Source organism: Cryptotermes secundus, unplaced genomic scaffold, assembly GCF_002891405.2.
Source record: "Cryptotermes secundus unplaced genomic scaffold, Csec_1.0 scaffold1755, whole genome shotgun sequence".
Taxonomy (NCBI): Eukaryota; Metazoa; Arthropoda; class Insecta; order Blattodea; family Kalotermitidae; genus Cryptotermes; species Cryptotermes secundus.
In genome coordinates this window covers 355,065-373,332 of record NW_019731237.1, presented here as the reverse complement: position 1 = coordinate 373,332, position 18,268 = coordinate 355,065, and the positions used below count along the sequence as shown (strand labels likewise).

General features: G+C 37.5%; 1 protein-coding gene across 2 annotated transcripts in view; it reads right to left on the bottom strand.

Moving 5' to 3' along the window:
- Positions 1-18,268, bottom strand: part of LOC111866645 (H/ACA ribonucleoprotein complex subunit 4) — an 83,274-nt gene that overhangs the window by 46,908 nt on the left and 18,098 nt on the right. For both annotated transcript variants that reach the window (XM_023855789.2, XM_023855791.2), the window contains exons 5-6: positions 1,879-2,014; positions 1,690-1,803 (exon numbers count right to left, since the gene is read on the bottom strand). In XM_023855789.2, the coding sequence (XP_023711557.1) occupies positions 1,690-1,803; positions 1,879-2,014 (250 nt within the window). The remainder of the gene's footprint in view (positions 1-1,689; positions 1,804-1,878; positions 2,015-18,268) is intronic.

Genomic DNA, 18,268 nt, shown 5'->3' with positions numbered 1-18,268 from the left:
CATATTATAAGGTAAGGTTATAAAACCACAATTTAAGATCATTTTAGTGAAAGTTTCATGTTCCTATCTCATAGAATTTAAGAACAATGATGAATAAATAATTTTCGAGCAAAATTTAAATGGCCGGCTGAATATATTACCTCAGGAGCCGCGGCCGCGGAATTTAAATGACCACGTCAAAGGGTTAACACAAGATAAAACCTGGGCTTCATTTGTGGATGTTGAAACCAAAGAGCAGTCAAAGCAGTGGAAGCACACACTTCACCAACTAAGCCCAGAAAGTTTAAAGAAACATTACCTACCTGCCAGAAAGCACCTGTTTTCTGGGACATGAAAGGACTTCTAATGGTGGAATTCATGCAACAAAGAACCACAATAACATCAAAAGTGTATTGCAAAACACTAAAGAATTGAGGAGGACAATTCAGAACAAAAGGTGTGGAATGCTGACATCCGGTGTAGTAATCCTTCATGACAATGCGCATTCATATATAGCTGCTTGCACTCGAGCACTGGTGGAACATTTAACTGGGAACTATTTGACCACCCTCCTTATAGCCCTAATCTCGCTCAAAGCAAATACCACCTGTTTATCTACCTACCCACCTACCTGAAAAACTGGCTGGGATCACAGGCTTCAACAATAATGAGAAGTCAATGGAACATGTCAAAATGTGATTAAGCTCACAGGCAGTAACCACTTTTGACAGAGGAATACAAAAGCATATTCCCCAAAATGACAAGCGCCACAAATTCCGGCAGTGACTATGTTGAGAAGTAGCTTAAGTATGTAATTTTGTATACAATAAATTTTTTCCTCATTGCTTGTTTTGTTAACAGCTCACCAGAGGTTACACTCCAAACAGCCCCCATACATAACATTAAAAAGCTGAGTTCCAACGCTTTTTGTCACTAAAATGAAGTCCTTATTATAAGCCATGCATGCTCTATTGTGGTATCACTGTAATTATGGCAATGAGGGGGAAGACCTAAAATGACAAGAATAAAAAGCTTGAAATAAAACCTTTGTACATAGTCAGCAGCTTGGAATTATAGGATTAACATGGATGGGGATGGTGAGTGTGCAGCATGTAGCAGGCAAGCCTTCTGCTCATAAATGACTGTTCTTAATTAGCAGATGGCTGTGTAGAAAAGGCTATGTTAAGTTCTAGAAAGTCCTTAATTCCGCAGTTCAGGTAATGCTAACAGTGATAAGAATGTTAAGTTATCCTTTGATATTTTTATATCCCTGTGGTAACACCTCCAAAGAATTATTAATTATTCAAACCTTCTTACCATGTTGCATTATATATTGAAAGCTAGGAGACAGACTTGTAGTTACACACTTCAACCATTTTTTTAATATTATGGGTACCCATTAAATGAGCAGTTTATAAATTCTCACAATACTGAGGCTATGAACAAGACACATTTACCAGCTTTGAAGAAGACATGAATGAAGCAAATTTTGTACATTTTTATCAATTCTACTGATAACAGTCCTTCTAAATTTCAACTGTACAACATGTGATAATTCATTTACCACTTCTGTCTGACCACTCACTTCAATCTAGTGTCCACAATAAGGTTCAGAATGTGAGTTTCAATGTCACGCCAACATTATACCCTTGTGAACCGGAGCTTTACCTTTTATGTAATAACTCAAAATATGCCAAGTTAACCATTCACCTGATCTGTTACGCCGAAGCTCCAGCATCTGTCCCCCCACTCCAAGCAGTAGCCCCAGATGTACACACATTGTGCGTACATATGTTCCAGCCTCACACTTCACCCAGAAGATACCTGCAATGATGCACACTCATTAGTCATTTATTTACAAGTCATACCAATAAGCCAGGTGACACCAGGAGAACTCACCCATGTTGCGCTCCATGTCATATTCTAACAACTTGCTCTCATAAATGGTTCTCACACGTAACTGTCTCTTCACAGCTGCAATCAGTGGAGGTCGCTGGAAAAGAGCTCCTTTCAGTCGCTCCAGCCCCTGAGATACCTATCATCACACAAGTAACCCCTTCACTGCTATGACAACACCATTCCAATACGCTTTCATTTCGTGCATACTGTTGTGTTATAATATACAATTTATTTATTAAATCCGTCACAACATAACAATATCAAGGTCAAGGCCAAGACTGGCTCGGCTGCCGACTGAGTTACAGTTTATATTCCCTACAGAATGGAAAAACACACTGTAAGATGAGGCGCTGGTTAAACAATTAACGTCAATACTATACTACATCCATACCACGTGCCTCCAAAGCAGTTTATTACATATACACAATATCCAGAATATACAGTTACATCCGTGGGGAATATAAAAATTGCAACAACCGACAAATGACTTCATGATATAAAACATCATTCAAAGAGTCTTAACCTTGTTTTACCCTATGACTGTCGTTTCTATATAGTCCAGTTCATTGTACTTTTATGCCAAGCATTTTATAATGTAATATTATAATGTATCCAGTTTTACCAGTACTACAGTTCACTGGTGTGAATATGTTAATCACGTATTTGCCTGATGATGGCTTTAATAGCTGAAACATGTAGTAGGAGCCAATCTTGGCCTTGACCTTGATATTGTTGTGTTGTGACAGATTTTAATAAAGAAATTGTATTCCATTAAGTTGTTTCCCGATATAACATTTTGCAGAGACAAGAAACTCTGCCATAATTACAGAGGAATAATGATCAATTAACAATTAATTTTAAGTAATAAAATGTAAACAATAATAAAAGGAACATTTAATGAGCAGCAACACACATTTCACTGGGAAAGATCAGAGACAGACCTGACCCTTGAAAGGAAACTATGAATTCAGAAATACTGTGAATTCAAAGTGGATACAGTAACTTCACTTATAGATTTTGAAAATCACATCACAATCTAAAATCAGAACATGATCTGAGCAAGCTTAAAAACGTTAAAGAGTACCAGAATATATTACAGAAAGACAGACACTAACATACACTTATACAAACTGTGTTAAAACAAGATTAGCAAGATCAGCACAGTGCACATGCGAACAGTTTGTTTTGGAGAAGCCCAAATATTTGGCCCCTAGCAGTTCCCATTTCAAAATAACAAATTTATCACAGAAAAACAGAGTCACAATGCATGAACTCATAAAGGTGCCCCTATAAACTGATAAAACACCACACGAGAAGTTGTGCTTTTAAAGGTACAGCTGGCCAGGCATACTGAAGTTGGCTACAGGCATTTCTAGGAAGGGGGGAGAGAGAACAAAACCATATTACTCTACCCACCTTCCTAGCAGCTAACACTCAAAAGCAAATCATGAACACTTAATGTCTTTGTGATTCTGGGCAAACCAGATGCAATTTTACACTTGAAACAGCAAATACTAGCACATGCCATGGATTGGGAATGCTATACTGTAAGTAACACCAAGTAAAAATTCTAACAGCAACCTAGCCCTTATGCTAGTGCACTGCCCAATCTCCACCCACAAATCAATGTTAAGTAGTGTTTGTGGAGCTGTGCTGAAGTTTACAAAAAAAAGATAAATTGCAAAGGTAACTGGAAGTAGCTTTCACTCGGTGAAATTTCTTTTTAGTAGAGCACTAATTCTCAACAGGATTATTCAAATTTTGGTGGATGAGTACATATATAGTAACAAGCGACATTAGTAGCTGTAAAAAAGGTAAAGTTGTCCCTGTGCTCAACTAATTAAGCACAACACCATGAAGACCTATGGGGGAGAGGATGTATGAGGTCTAACAATACAGTTCACAAACTCACCACCATGTACTTGCCATGGCAGCAGTGGACAGAAACCTCAGTATAGTTTGATTATGTTGCCATATCAGTGTTTCATAGCTGTGTTGTTCTTGATCTATGGCAGTCTCTTTCTGAGTGGTGTCTATTATTGCCTGAGTGTGTTTTGGTGTGCTGTCACGAGAATGTTGTAACGAACATTAAATTTCTTGTTACACTTGGCAAGAGTATAAGCAAAATCAGAGAGATGTTAGTGCATGTTTACAGGGATAATGTTATGAAGAAAACAGCAGTTTACAAGTAGGTGATACATTTTTCTGGGGGAAGAGAATGTGTCACTGTTGAGGGGAGATCACGACGGCCAACAACAAGCAGAACTGAAGAAAACACTGCAAAAGTTCACCAAATTGTGCATGAAAATCGTCAACTGACAGTCAGGACCATGGCAGTACAAGCAAACACCAACCGAGAAACAGTTAGAAAAATCTTAACTGAAGAGGAAGGTGTGTGCAAAAATGGTCCCAAAAGACCTGTTCATATACCACTGTCTGTGAGGGAGTTTTCAGCTAGTAAACAAATAACTGTGCTGGAACACCCTCCTTAATTGACCGGATCTAGCCTCAATTACATTTTTCTGTTCCCGAAGATAAAGGAAATACTGAAAGGAAGTCATTTTGATGACACTGATGACATCAGGAGTACTACAACGGCACCTCTGAAGGCCATTCCATAAAACCAATTCCAAAATTGTTTCGAAGGGTGCACTAGGCACTGACATTCATATACAGCTTTCCAACAGGAGCACTTTGAAAGTGACCACAGTGATATTCATAATGAGGTATGCAGCACTTCTACCACGATGAGTTTGCGAACTTTATTGTCAGACCACATACAGCCATGTATTGACCTTGGCCCTAGTTTGAGGTGAATGGACAGATTCACACCCCGGCTGCTCTACCCTTTGGGAAAGAAACCCCTGTACCTATTTGATAGGAAGCTGGGTGGGCCACAGAACCAATTTGGATGATGTGCAGAAGAGAAAAATCTCACACCTACTGGGATTTCCAACTCCAACCCCTCAGCCATGTAGCCTGCAGCCAGGAATTCTGACCACTAGACCACAGAACAGAGATCCCAAAAAGATCACAAAACAGTGTGAAAGAGCATTGAGTTTTGAAGAAAGCAGTCTTCTGGGATATGGTGCTGTGTACATAGTGTTAACCAACATTTCGGTTGCAAATTTTCTTCTTTTTTCTTCTATCCTGAAGATAGAGGCAATGCATTCCTCCAAAACGTCAGTTAACATAATATTTACACAGCGCCACATCCCAGAAGACTGCTTTCTTCATTGTCACAACCGTGAAAACACCAAATCTTACAACACTGATTTTGTTTTAAAACAGTACTAACATACACACCTCAAACCTAGATCCATACAGAGAAAAACAAAGGTAAAATGCAAGCAATGAACACAACATTTTTGGAAAGTACTGAAAAAGACAAGAAGGAATAGAATTATAAATTACATTTATTTACAAAAGGTAGAATTCAAGATTTGTTAACAGGGTTAGAAAAGAACAATTACAATGAACAGGCCATGTTAATGCAATGGAGAGAACAAGGATACCAAGAAAGCCGTAGAATTAAAATGTAAAGGGAGGAGACATAACAAAATGGTTTAACCAGGTATTGGAAGACAGAAAAAGCTAGGAAGGAAAAAAAGGGAAGCATGTGGGAAGAAAGATGGGACAGGAGAAAAATCTACCACTAACCATATAAAACAGAAAAATGATACATGTTGATTCTGTTCACTGTTATGGGCATATCATTACAAAATGTTAGCACTTATACTGTTATGGACATGGAGCAAGTTGGCGGATGTGGTTATGAGTGCTGAGCATAGTGTAGCTAATCACGAGTTTTCAAATGGTAGAAGCGATATAAATTGTGTTAATTGTGTATTACTGAATGTAGAACTCCAAGCTGTGTCACAGGAATTGAAATCTGCATGTCAAATTATTGCTCTTCTGCAAGAAGATATGAACACTTTAAAGGGAGAACTTGTGCAAGACAATACGTCGGGCAGTGCATGTCTGATGAATGTATGAGGGTAGTACTGAAAGTCATGAGCAACAATTTTTTGTAAAGTAACATGCTTTATTTATTATTGGCAAACCAAATACACCACCTCAATCTACAGACCTTTCTTTATTTTTCCACATAATCGCCACTTCTTTGTACACATTTCTCCTGGCGTTCTGGGAGTTTGAAAATTCCCCTTCTGTAAAATTCCATTCCAGCCATCCAAAGACACTGATGCACTGCTTTCTGAATTGCCTCCCTTGTCTCAAAATGTTGTCCATGCAGCTGATCCTTCACAAATCCGAAAAGATGGTAGTCTGAGGGTGCCAGATCAGGGCTATAGGAGGGGTGTGGAAGAACTTCCCACCCCATCTTTGCAATTACTTCCAATGTGACCTTTGCAGTCTTCGGTCAATAACCGCGGGACCCAACGAACACAAACCTTCCTATAGCCCAAGCTTTCAATCATCTCCTGTACCGCACTGTGACCTATTTCAAGTTTTTGGCCTATATGTCGACAGTCACATGCTTGTCATCTTGAATGATCTCATCCACTCTTTCCTTGTTGCGTTCAGTTGAGGCTGTTCAAGGACAACTGCTCCAAGGCTCATCTTCGATGCTGGTGTTCCCATCTTTAAACTGTTTCACCCATCTTTGAACACTGCTCACACCCATGCACACACTTCCATAAGCACGCTGAAGTCTCTGGTGAATTTCTGCAGCAGCAGGGATTTGCTCTTTCCAAGAAATTCGATGAAAGCACGCTGGCAAAATGACATATGGGTGTTGGCCATTGTGTTAGGAGTGATACTGGTCATGTGATGCAAGCTATTGACATCACAAGACACTCAAGGTTAACACAACAGCTGGTTCCACCTACAACCGTACTCCTTCATCTACTGTTGCCAGGTTGCATGCAAAAAAATGTTGCTCATCGACTTTCGGTACGACCTACGTACATAAAACTGACGGACTATTCTCATCAGTAAATAATAAAAGCTGCAAAAAGCAAAAGTAGATTTAAATAAGCAGACATTACCTAATTTCAAGAAATTTGTGCCACCAACTGTAAAAACTGCAAATCGTTTTGAGGATCTTCATAACCTCAATGAGGAGGGAACACAAGAAGCTCTGGTCAGAAAGAGACTACTCAGTTTTGTACCAACAACAGTGATCACAGGAATCAACAGTCACATATAAATGATTTAACATATCCGATTCCAGTTATTATTAAGGGGCAAACGCCAGCGGAAAGAAATAATATAAACCACAAATTTATCAACGACGGAAAATGGTGATCGTCACGGACAGTCATGCCCCAGGCTGTGCAGCTAATATGAAACGTAGCCTTAAACACAGGAGCATGTATAGATATATCTATCGCTTCAGCAAAGGGTGATATTGTCTTTTGGGGCGGCACTAATGATGTCGGCAAAAATAATTCCCAAGATAGCAGATTTCATGGAAATTATTAGTCATATGAACATTGTTTTGGTGAGTGTCCCACATCTGTATGATTTATCTGACTGGTCTTGCATGAACAGTGAAGTGAAAAACTTTTAATAGAAAACTAGTGAAGCTTATGAAGCCTTTCAAGCACATTAAGGTGGTAAAAGTAGATCCCAAAAGGGAATTTGTTACTAAATATGGTCTGCATATGAACAATGTGGGCAAAGAAAAAGCAGAGTTAAATATAGCTAAGGTTGTTACTACAACATTTCAAAAACAAATAGAAGAACCAACCAGACTGTACTGGAAAAATGAATATGAAGATGGGGTAAATTATACTTCAAGTGGGGATAATATAATTACACAAGAAGATACTAAAACTGCCACATCAGATAATGAAGAAGTTATATCTCATATTGCGGACCAAGAGCATCTGGTAGAAGCAGCAGGTAGAAAGTGAACTATATACTTAATTTTCTTCATAGGTATAACTCGGAATTTATATTATGTGGGGACATAAATATTAATTATCTAGAAAATAATAATAGGAAAACAAAGTTAGATGACATGTTAAATACTTATAATCTAAGGGATACTGTATATTTCACTACAAGAATTGCCAATAATTCAACCACTTTGATAATACATTTATTGATAACAGAAGTTATACCATTAAACCATGTATTAATGGACTGTCTGATAATGACAGACAGCTCATAACACTTAGGAATAGTACTGTACCTAATAATACATTTCGATCTATCCTTGCTAGAAACGTTAATAAAAATAATAGCTGAATTTCAAATTTTATTAAGTTGGGAACAGTGGGACACTACTTTTTGGGAATAATAATGTTAATAACATGTTTAACAACTTTCATAATACTTAATTTAAGATGTTTTTATGCCAGTTTCCCAAGAAAGAAAATCAAATATAATATTATTAATAATAAATGGATTACAAAAAAACAATGACCTCATGTGAAAGAAAGAGAGAATTCTTGTTATTATGCAGACATAGTGATGATTCAAATCTTAAAATAATTATAAACAATACTGTAAAATATTATCAGAAGTAATTATATCTGCAAAAAATTATATTACAATAGAATTATCCTTGATTCTAAAAATAAAATGAAAACTGCTTGGAAAATAATAAATGAGGATAAAGGGAAAATAAAAAGGAATAGATGTATTCATTCCATAATGGTAGATAATAAAGTAATAACAAATCAGAACGAAATTGCTAATGCTTTTAACAAACACTCTCTATCTATAGCTGATGCTATTATATCAGATAATAACAAATATTTAAGCTCCAATTCATCCAATCAATTACTTAGTAAATGCATTTAGTAGACCTTTTACTAAAATGAATTGGCAGTGTGCCTCCACTTATGAAATTGAAAAAAAAAAAAATTATTAAATCATTAAACTAAAAACTCATGCGGATATGATGAAATTTCAAACAGAATAATAAAATTAAGTTCCCCATTTATAATTTCTCTACTTACTCATATTTGTAATGCAGTACTTAATACTGCTATTTTTCCTGATGGATTAAAATTTGCCATAGTTAAACCATGATTTAAAAAAGGGAAGACTCACAATATATCCAGCTACAGACCTGCATCATTGTTGACTCCTTTTTCTAAGATCATTGAAAAACTCATGTATGCAAGACTTACTACTCATACTGAAGCAAAGAATGTGTTGGTACACAAACAATATGATTTCAGGACACATTCCTCGACTGAGAAGGCAGCTTTTACGTTGATAAATAATATTTTAATCAGTTACTGGTGAGAGGCATTTTGTGTGATTTACAAAAGGCATCTGATTGTGTTAACCATAAAAAATTATTGGATAAATTGGAACTCTATGGAGCTGAAGGAAAATTCAAAACACTTATTGGATCTTATTTGACAGGTAGATATTATAGAGTTGTATTGGGTAATAGAACTGACAGTAACAACTCATCCAAATGGGAAACAAATGCGGTGTTCCACAGGGCTCGATTCTTGGTCGCTTGTTTTTTCTGCTGTATATTAATGATTAGCCTGAAATAATAAATAAAAATAATAATACGGTACTATTTGCAGATGACACCAGTATAAGATAAACTTTGAAATAAATCTTAATCAAACTTTCAAACATATAAATACATGGTTTAATGTTAATTTGCTTACCTGGAATTTTAATATGACTAATATGTCGAGTTTTGACCTATGAATTATTATAATATCTCTACTCAAATTAACTATGATCAGATTGTAACTGCTCACTCCTTTTGGTAATATACTTCACCTAATTTATGTATAACTTCGTTTTTATGTAACTTTTGTATTTTAACAGAACTTAAATTACGAGTTTGGGAGAATTGCATACATTACTACATAATATAAATTGCCGTGAGCTATGTATTGGAAGGGGATGACTCAATGTCTTGTGACTCTTACAAAACTTGTGATTTAGTTCTTTCTCTGTCTTATGATGGGTGATGTAAGCCCAAGGAGTAGGCAGTTAGGGGCTTTACAGCGGTACTTCCCTCCAACAGCCAATCAGCTTACTGAAATGGTAATATGACATCATACTCATGCTGAGATGTCGATATGTAAAGCTCTTTGTCCAAAAGAGACACTAACTTGTTTCCGAGCGGTGAAGATGTGTTCATGCACGTTCTGTATTCACAAAAGGGGGACAAAGAACTGTATACAGCTTTATATTCAAGTGTAACAAAAATGTAGTTACAACTCATTAAATAAAGTGTGCGTGCGTGTTATAAAGTTGTTGTGGTTTTGTTGACCGTCTTTGTTGAAGCCAAGGCCCACTTATCGGCCCTAGTGATAGTCTCATGTTCCCCAACTGGGGTGGCACCCAAACAACTATTAAGGTGAGGCAACATCATCACCAGCTTCTACAGAATCGCTAGCAGGTGATTCATCAGAGAGCAGCTGCGCCCACCTTTACCCCACGCAGAAAGCAGCTGCTGCCAGCTTTAACCCTTCACTGGCCAAAAAGCAAGCTCTCAAAAGAGGGACTACCAGCAATAAATGTCGACCAACGCGAGGCCTGAAGTCTTCACAACAAGGGGCAACAAAACCAGCAGAGTGACAAACATCAGAAAACAACACGGTAAAGATCAACGAAAAAGGTTAGTAAAAGCAAACCAAAATGACTAGTCTCTCACTATGAAATAGAACTGTAACCCTAGCCCAGAATCAGAAAACAGTGTTGATGATTGGCCCATGGATCTACCTGAGGGACTGGAGGGCCTCAGTGCACCTGTTCCAAGCCCCCATCAGAAACTAGTGTTAATGATGGGCCTATGGACCAGCCCGAAGAACTAGAAGGTATCAGCCAACCTATATTGATAGTGCATAGAGGGCATGATATCAGACAAAATTAGTGATCCTTCCAGGATCGAATCAACCACGTTGGAAAATGAACAGAATAAAATGAATGAATTAAAGACCTAATAGCTAACATCATGGCAGCATTCGAACAAAACAGTGTTAGGTTACAGGAGAACTTGAAGTCAAATAATGCTAGGTTACAGGAAAACACAGACTTAAGATTTAAAGAAAACAATGTCAAACTGCAGGAAAACATAGAATTAAGATTTAAAGAAAATAGAACCTTTGTACTTTACCTTTTGAAAAGGTAGTTTGGTAACAGTTTTTAATAAGCATTTTAATAAAGTTAGGGGGCCATGGTCAAATTTACTATAGGTAAAAGTAGATCTGAAGGAGTGTTCATGATTTTTCCACAGCTTAGGAATGATGTCATTTCAGGGTGTTAGTTTTTAGGAGAGTATGAAGTCAACATAGACTTTAATAAAGAAACTTTGACATATGTTACAGAAAGTTGTGTCGAGGAACAAGCGTTTTATCACTTAGCTGAGTTTCGTGATGTCGAACGTAAAGATCAAGGCCAAGGCCAAGGTCATATCAAATCCTAGTACCTCATCAGCTGGCGAGCTAGATCAATCACAACTTTCAGTGTCCATAATTTCCACACTGCCTATAGCTGCCAGCGTGATAACGGAGAATATGCGCAAGCTAGCAAGCGTACACAATGATGCTGTAATGTCTGACAAAAGTCGCATAAGTTAACCCTTTGACGTGGTCATTTAAATTCCGCGGCCGCGGCTCCTGCGGTAATATATTCAGCCGGCCATTTAAATTTTGCTCGAAAATTATTTATTCATCATTGTTCTTAAATTCTATGAGATAGGAACATGAAACTTTCACTAAAATGATCTTAAAAGGTGGTTTTATAACCTTACCTTATAATATGAACCCCCTTTATATCTTCAATGGAAGCAGGTTGTTTAGTATTTGAGCAGTGAATGGTACGCTTTGAAGGATGAAACTTTCACTAAAATGATCTTAAAAGATGGTTTTATAACCTTGCCTTATAATATGAGCACCCGGTATCTCGGCTATGTAAGCAGGTGACGCCTTGAAGCATTAGTCTAAACACAGCGCTGGCTCAAATCACCAAACCAATACTGCGTATCTTTACTTTTGCTTTCTTTTTTCTAACCACACTTCTGTGCAGCCCTGCCTTCTTCCCCGTGGGGGGAATACAAGTGGAAATGTCCCTCCGTGAGTCGTATATTTTGACAGATTAGCTGCAGTAAATTCAACCTTTGTGTTATCATAACAAGGGTTTGGTGCTTCTGCGTTTCAGATTCCAACCTTTCGGGCTCCCCAGATGTCGTAGGGGTGACCACAGAATTCATGAAGTTATTATAAGAACTGGCTGGTATATAGAGAACGAAAGCAGAGCTTAGCTGGCTCAAAAAAAATATTTATGGTCATCCCTCGAAACGACCACCAAGGTCAGTACGATAAAATGGCGTCAACTGGAGCGATAATGAGTACTTTTCCCTCCCCCACACACATCCGTATCGTCTCAGGGGGTGACCACAGTGTTCTGCCTTAAATTGTGGCGTTTTTCTAAGAAATGGGTGCTATGTACTGTGCGAAAGCAATCGATTTTACAAGAATAAAATTTTGGACAACCCTCTTCTAAGAATGCCATTTGAGTGTGTCAGTGTGGCCAGCTCGGGGCAATATCATATTATAAACACATCACATCACGTCTCTCCTGTTTATAACTTCGTAGCAAAGAATAAACGACATTCATAGCGGTGAAACCGCTAGCAAGAGCCACAGGAACTTTGCTGCAAGACAGGCATATGTAACAATGACTTATCTCAGCTAAACTCGTTGGCTTAGTATACTCTGTTCTTGTGACAACAGGCCAGCGAAAAATCTAACAATCTACAGCAAAACCATCAATTATTATGGGCGTTATAACATAGGTGTGCAGCTGGACGAAACATACACGCCGAACCCCCCCAGACGATTTAAATCCCTGACGAAACATACACGACGAACCACGGCAACGGGTTAAGACGCGAATCCTACGAAGAGTTCACAACGTAATATCCCCTCCATGGTGCGAGGATGAATCTGAGTAATTTTCCATCAACTGAAACGGTGATCTACGTGAGAGTAAGCCCAGGGTGGCTACTCGGTATTACCCTTCCCAGCATGAAGCATGAGTATAGTTACAATTTTTCTGTCACAAGCGACGATGATCTACATGTGTTTACTTGTGAACTTAGTCCAGGGTGTGGCTATAGTAATGACAATGCTGCCACTTTGCAAAACTACGAAGCGAATTCCTTAGGGGAAACCTGTTATCTTCCTTCTACGATTCCTACCTACGATGAGTGCCGGACTCGAGATCTTTACAAGAAACTGATCTAGCTCATTTGGTCGATGAGAATTTGAATTTTGATACACTGCAGAAAAATGAACTTTTCAAAGTGTTACTTAAATACATATATAACATGATCTCCCAACCAGGGAAGATGTAAACTGTTTAGTTACAAGTTTTGAGTGGAAACCAATTGCCCTGTAGTGGGATTTAGTCAACCTATTTAATGTACTTTAAGCCCAGCTGTCACATTACAGATAGATCAAATAATATATGATATTTTGGAACTTGGAAATTCCTCGTTTTTTAACCATTTTACAATAATTATACAACAAAATAAAAAAAAAGGTTAAAATTTGAACAGATGGTCACAAAGTATAAATTTTGATTATGATGACACTTTTTTTACAAGAACCGTTATGGGAGATTTGATGGGGCTAACTATATAATTTGAGAAACTTTTTTATTTGCATTTGCAAAAGTTTTTAAACTAAACTGGGAAATAATGCTGAGACTTATGTAGTTTTCTGCATGGATAACATTCTGGCTTACTTCCATATGTACGAAAGGTTAAGAATTATATTTTTTTTTAAACTTTGTTATATAGAACTTTAAATGTAAAATACAGTTGCAAAGTTTTGAGTCACTGGAACTTACACAATATACAATATTTTCATTTTGTGAAATAAAAGTGAAAGAGAAGAATTAGTCAACCTATACATAGGTAACCTACTCATGACTACAGGAGTAATGTTGTGAAGCTATATGTACATAACTATAGGTCAACATAGTTAAGATGCATAACCAACATATGATGATAAAAATTCAAATTGTAAACTAAATAATGAAAATGAATGGGTGAAGAACTGTGATCCAATGTTTCAAATTATCACTTAATAAAGTGAAATGGGTAAACATTTTTGTAACTGTATGGAAAAACAAGAATGGTCCACAGAGATATTGGGTTTTCGGAATTTATCCATCGTCCTGGTTTTTAAGATAACTAAGAAAAACACAACATTTCGGAAACTGGATCTGTTTCCATCCTCAGGTGAGGGAAAACACCTATTCTGTTGGGTCCCTTAGAAAGAGCTAGCCTCAATCACTGGACCATCATCAGAATCCTATAGTAATTACTTGTACAACCGGTACGGACCCGGTATATACCCTTACTTTAGAAAATTATAACGTCTGAAAATTCAGTTAGCGAAAACCTTCAATCATATAACTTTCCTCAGGAGATGCAAATCTCAGGGTATCATCCCCAAAGCCTTCTCTGTAAAGACACCCTTCAATAGTCGACGGACCTCCAAAATTGCCTTACGTGCCAGTCAGGCACTTCTTAGGGATAGGTTACACTATCATTGGCATAAGAAGACTTCCCAACTATATGAAATCAATCAACTGGAAAAAGGTCCAGTGACTGAGGCTAAGGGACCCAACAGAATGGGTGTTTTCCTTCACCTGGTGACGGAAACAGATCCAGTTTCTGAAACATCGTGCTTTTCTTAGTTATCTTAAAAACCAGGACAATGAATAAAGTACGAAAACCCAATATCTCTGTGTGTTATACACCATCGTCAGAATCCTATAGTAACAAAAGGAATTGTTTACAAAACAAAAAATGTTGTTTAAATAACACTAGCAATGAACATAGTTAAGTCTTAACTGAAAAGTGAACCTCAACGGGAAACAGTGTCATTTGAAAGCATTATTACTTTAATATATCCTAATCAGTTTTAAAGTGCTATGAGCAACTAATCAACAAACATAAAGCGCATTAAAATGAGCCAAGAGAGACTCAGTTTTGCAAAAGATTACTGTTATTAAACTTAAAATGTATTGTACATTAACCTAAAATTAGTAACTTTAAATATTTGCAAGAATTTTCACCTACTGTTAAACTTACTACTCATGGTAATTTTTTTTTGTACAAGTGTAAGGATGTACAACCATTCATAAGGCAATTGTGAAGTAAATGTTGTTTCACTCTCTTCATTACAGAAACAAAATTTACTTGGGCGATTGTAACCGATTACTCATTTTCAGTACTATACTTCGCCTACAATATTATATTTAAGCATCCTGTTACACTCTATACGATATATGATATAAATTCCATCCTAAGTGTAACAATTTATTGTAGGTCTTTCGTTTTGCCTTCTTCTACACTACATGTTTCGGCCGCAAATGGCCATCATCAGGCGTATACACTCACGTAGCTGTTACACTGCACCCAGTTTAAAATTTAAAAACACACAGGTCTTCCCAATTGGCTAACAGGATCTACTTTGCTGATATTTGTCTGATTCGTACATCATCTTTGTCACCCACACACGTCAATTTTGACATTCATGAACTGGCACTTTTTAACACTTTGCGAACCGCGCACCCTTTAAAAGGTTTTTCGCTTTTAAACATGGCGGACCGTTCGCCTCTTAACAGGTTTTTAAAACACGATAAGTTGCAACACACTGTACATCTCTCTGGCGCCACCCAAGTTGCACGCAATGGCATAATAAAACTCTGGAATATTCACTTAATTGTCAGTAAGTTTATCTCGCTGTTTTCTTATGCCACTATAAGCGATAATGCTTTGTTGCTCCTCAAGCTGTATGTGTCAGCCAGTAGTTGGTGTTGCGGTATGGACAAGGACGAATTCTTTTCCGATGAGCCAGCTGACCTGCCTTGTGAGATGCATAGTTATGGTGTTTGAGAGAGCAGCAATGTGAGGCGAGAGCAAAGAACTGTGGTCACTTATGGCCACAGACAGTAAAAGTGACCATAGCTCCAACAATAATGGGGGTAATAACATTGCGGGGACAGTAAAAAATTTAAAAAATTCCAAAAATCTAAACCCTGATTTGAAATTGAATTACAAAGCATTTCTGATGAACGTAGCCTTGGGCTACAGACCAGATGGTGCCGGCAGAACCAGAGTCAAACACAGACTTATTGTGACCGTGCCCATCCAATCCCAGCCCATGCAAGCCTCGTGTGGATCACACAGGGCGACTCTCGGGTGATATATGGAAACATACCCTCGTGAAAATTGTGAAGAGTGAACATTCCAAGGGGAAGCATCTTTCTAGGCAATGCTGTGTTTCCACAGTTCACAAAAAAAGGAGCATGTCTACATTCAAAAGTTCTCTGTAATGCCACTTCACAAAGGGGGATGTTTCCAGAAATATCACACTCTCAAGCACTTCTAGGAGCACTGGAAAGTGTTCTCCAAAAATTTTAGTTCATAAAATTAATTAGGAAATTTTATATATTTATTTTTAAATTTAACAGTGCACAAGTTAGGGTAGTAGGTTTAAAAATGCCGGTCCCCAGGGTGATTTAAATATTTAAATCGCCGGTCCGCGAAGTGTTAAAATCTTCAGTTCCAATTTTAGAAAACTCCTTTAACATTTTTTTTCAAAATCATAAAAAAAAAAATTCTCAGGGTTACTTGCCCCACGTCTATAGTGCTGCAGCGGCTACACAGGGAGCCTACACAGAATAACACCTGTACAGTGCTGAAAACAAGAAGTAGCTGCTGCAGCACTATAGACGTGGGGCGAGTAACCCTGAGAATTTTAAATTTTAAATTTAAAAATTTGGAAAAAATTTTAAAGGAGTTTTCTAAAATTGGAACTGAAGATTTTAAAAGTGACAGTTCATGAATGTCAAAATTGACATGTGTCGGTGACAAAGATGATGTACGAATCAGACAAATACAAGCGAAGAAGATCCTGTTAGCCAATTTGGAAAACCTGTGTATTTTAAAATTTTAAAGTGGGTGCAGTGTAACAGCTACGTGAGTGTATACACCTGATGATGGCCATGTGCGGCCGAAACATGTAGTGTAGAAGAAGGCAAAACGAAAGACCTACAATAAATTATTACATATAGGATGAAATTTACATCATATATCATACTTCGCCTAATTTATGTATACCTTCGTTTTTATGTCACTTTTGTATTTTGACAGAACTTAAATTACGAGTTTGGGACAATTGCATACATTACTATGTGCTATAAACTGCCGTGAGCTATGTATTGGAAGGAGATGACTCAGTGTCTTGTGACTCTTACAAAACTCGTGATTTAGTTCATTCTTTGTCTTATGATGGGTGATGTAAGCCCAAGGAGTAGGCAGCTAGGGGCTTTACAGCAGTACTCCCCACAAACAGCCCATCAGCTTGCTGAAATTGTCATATGACATCATACTGACGCTGAGATGTCGATATGTAAAGCTCTTTGTACAGAAGAAATGCTAACTAATTTCCAAGCGGTGAAGACGTGTTCATGCATGTTCCATCTTCGCACAAGGGGGACAAAGAACTGTATACAGTTTTATATTCAGGTGTAACAAAAATGTTGTTACAACTCATTAAATAAAGTGTGTGTGCATGTTATAAAGTTTTTGCTGTTATGTTGACCGTCTTTGTTGAAGCCAAGGCCAACTTAACGGCCCTGGTGATAGTCTCATGTTCCCCGACTGGGGTGGCGCCCGAACAACTATTAAGGTGAGGCAACATCATCAACAACTTCTACAGAATCACTAGCAAGTGATTCATCAGAGAGCAGCTACGTCCACCTTTACCCTATGCAGAAGGCAGCTGTGGCCAGCTTCAATCCAACACATGGTTAAAAAGCTACACATGAAAGAAAAGAAAGACTGTGATAAGACAAATTTAATAAATTTGACTGAGACAATATTTCTGGGATTAATTATTGATGATACTCTTTCATGGAAACAGCATATTGATTATGTTATTAATAAAACTTCCATTGCATATTATGTAATGAGAAATATAAAATATATCGTACCTTTACATATGTTTAAGCTAATTTATTTTGCTCATATATATTCTATTCCTGGTACTCATTTCTGTTAGAGGCTGAGTGAACCCCAGGGCCACAGTGCGGTCAGAAGGATTAGGTCAATTGAAAAAATCCAATGACCTCATCGGTATGTGAACCCGCGACCTTACCGCCATCTTTCAGCCAACTGTCTAGATAATGTGGGACCCTCAACGTCTAATAACCCTATGGGCCTTCATGGCCTGTTACAGGGATAGCTTTACTTTTTACTTTACATATACATTCCATAATAAGTTATGGTATAATTTTTTCAGGTGGCTCTTTCTGTGTTAACAAGGTTTTTATATTGCAAAAGAAAGTTATTAGAATTATAATGAATTCTAGAACAAGAGCCTCTTATAGCGACATTTTTAAAAATTTGGAAACA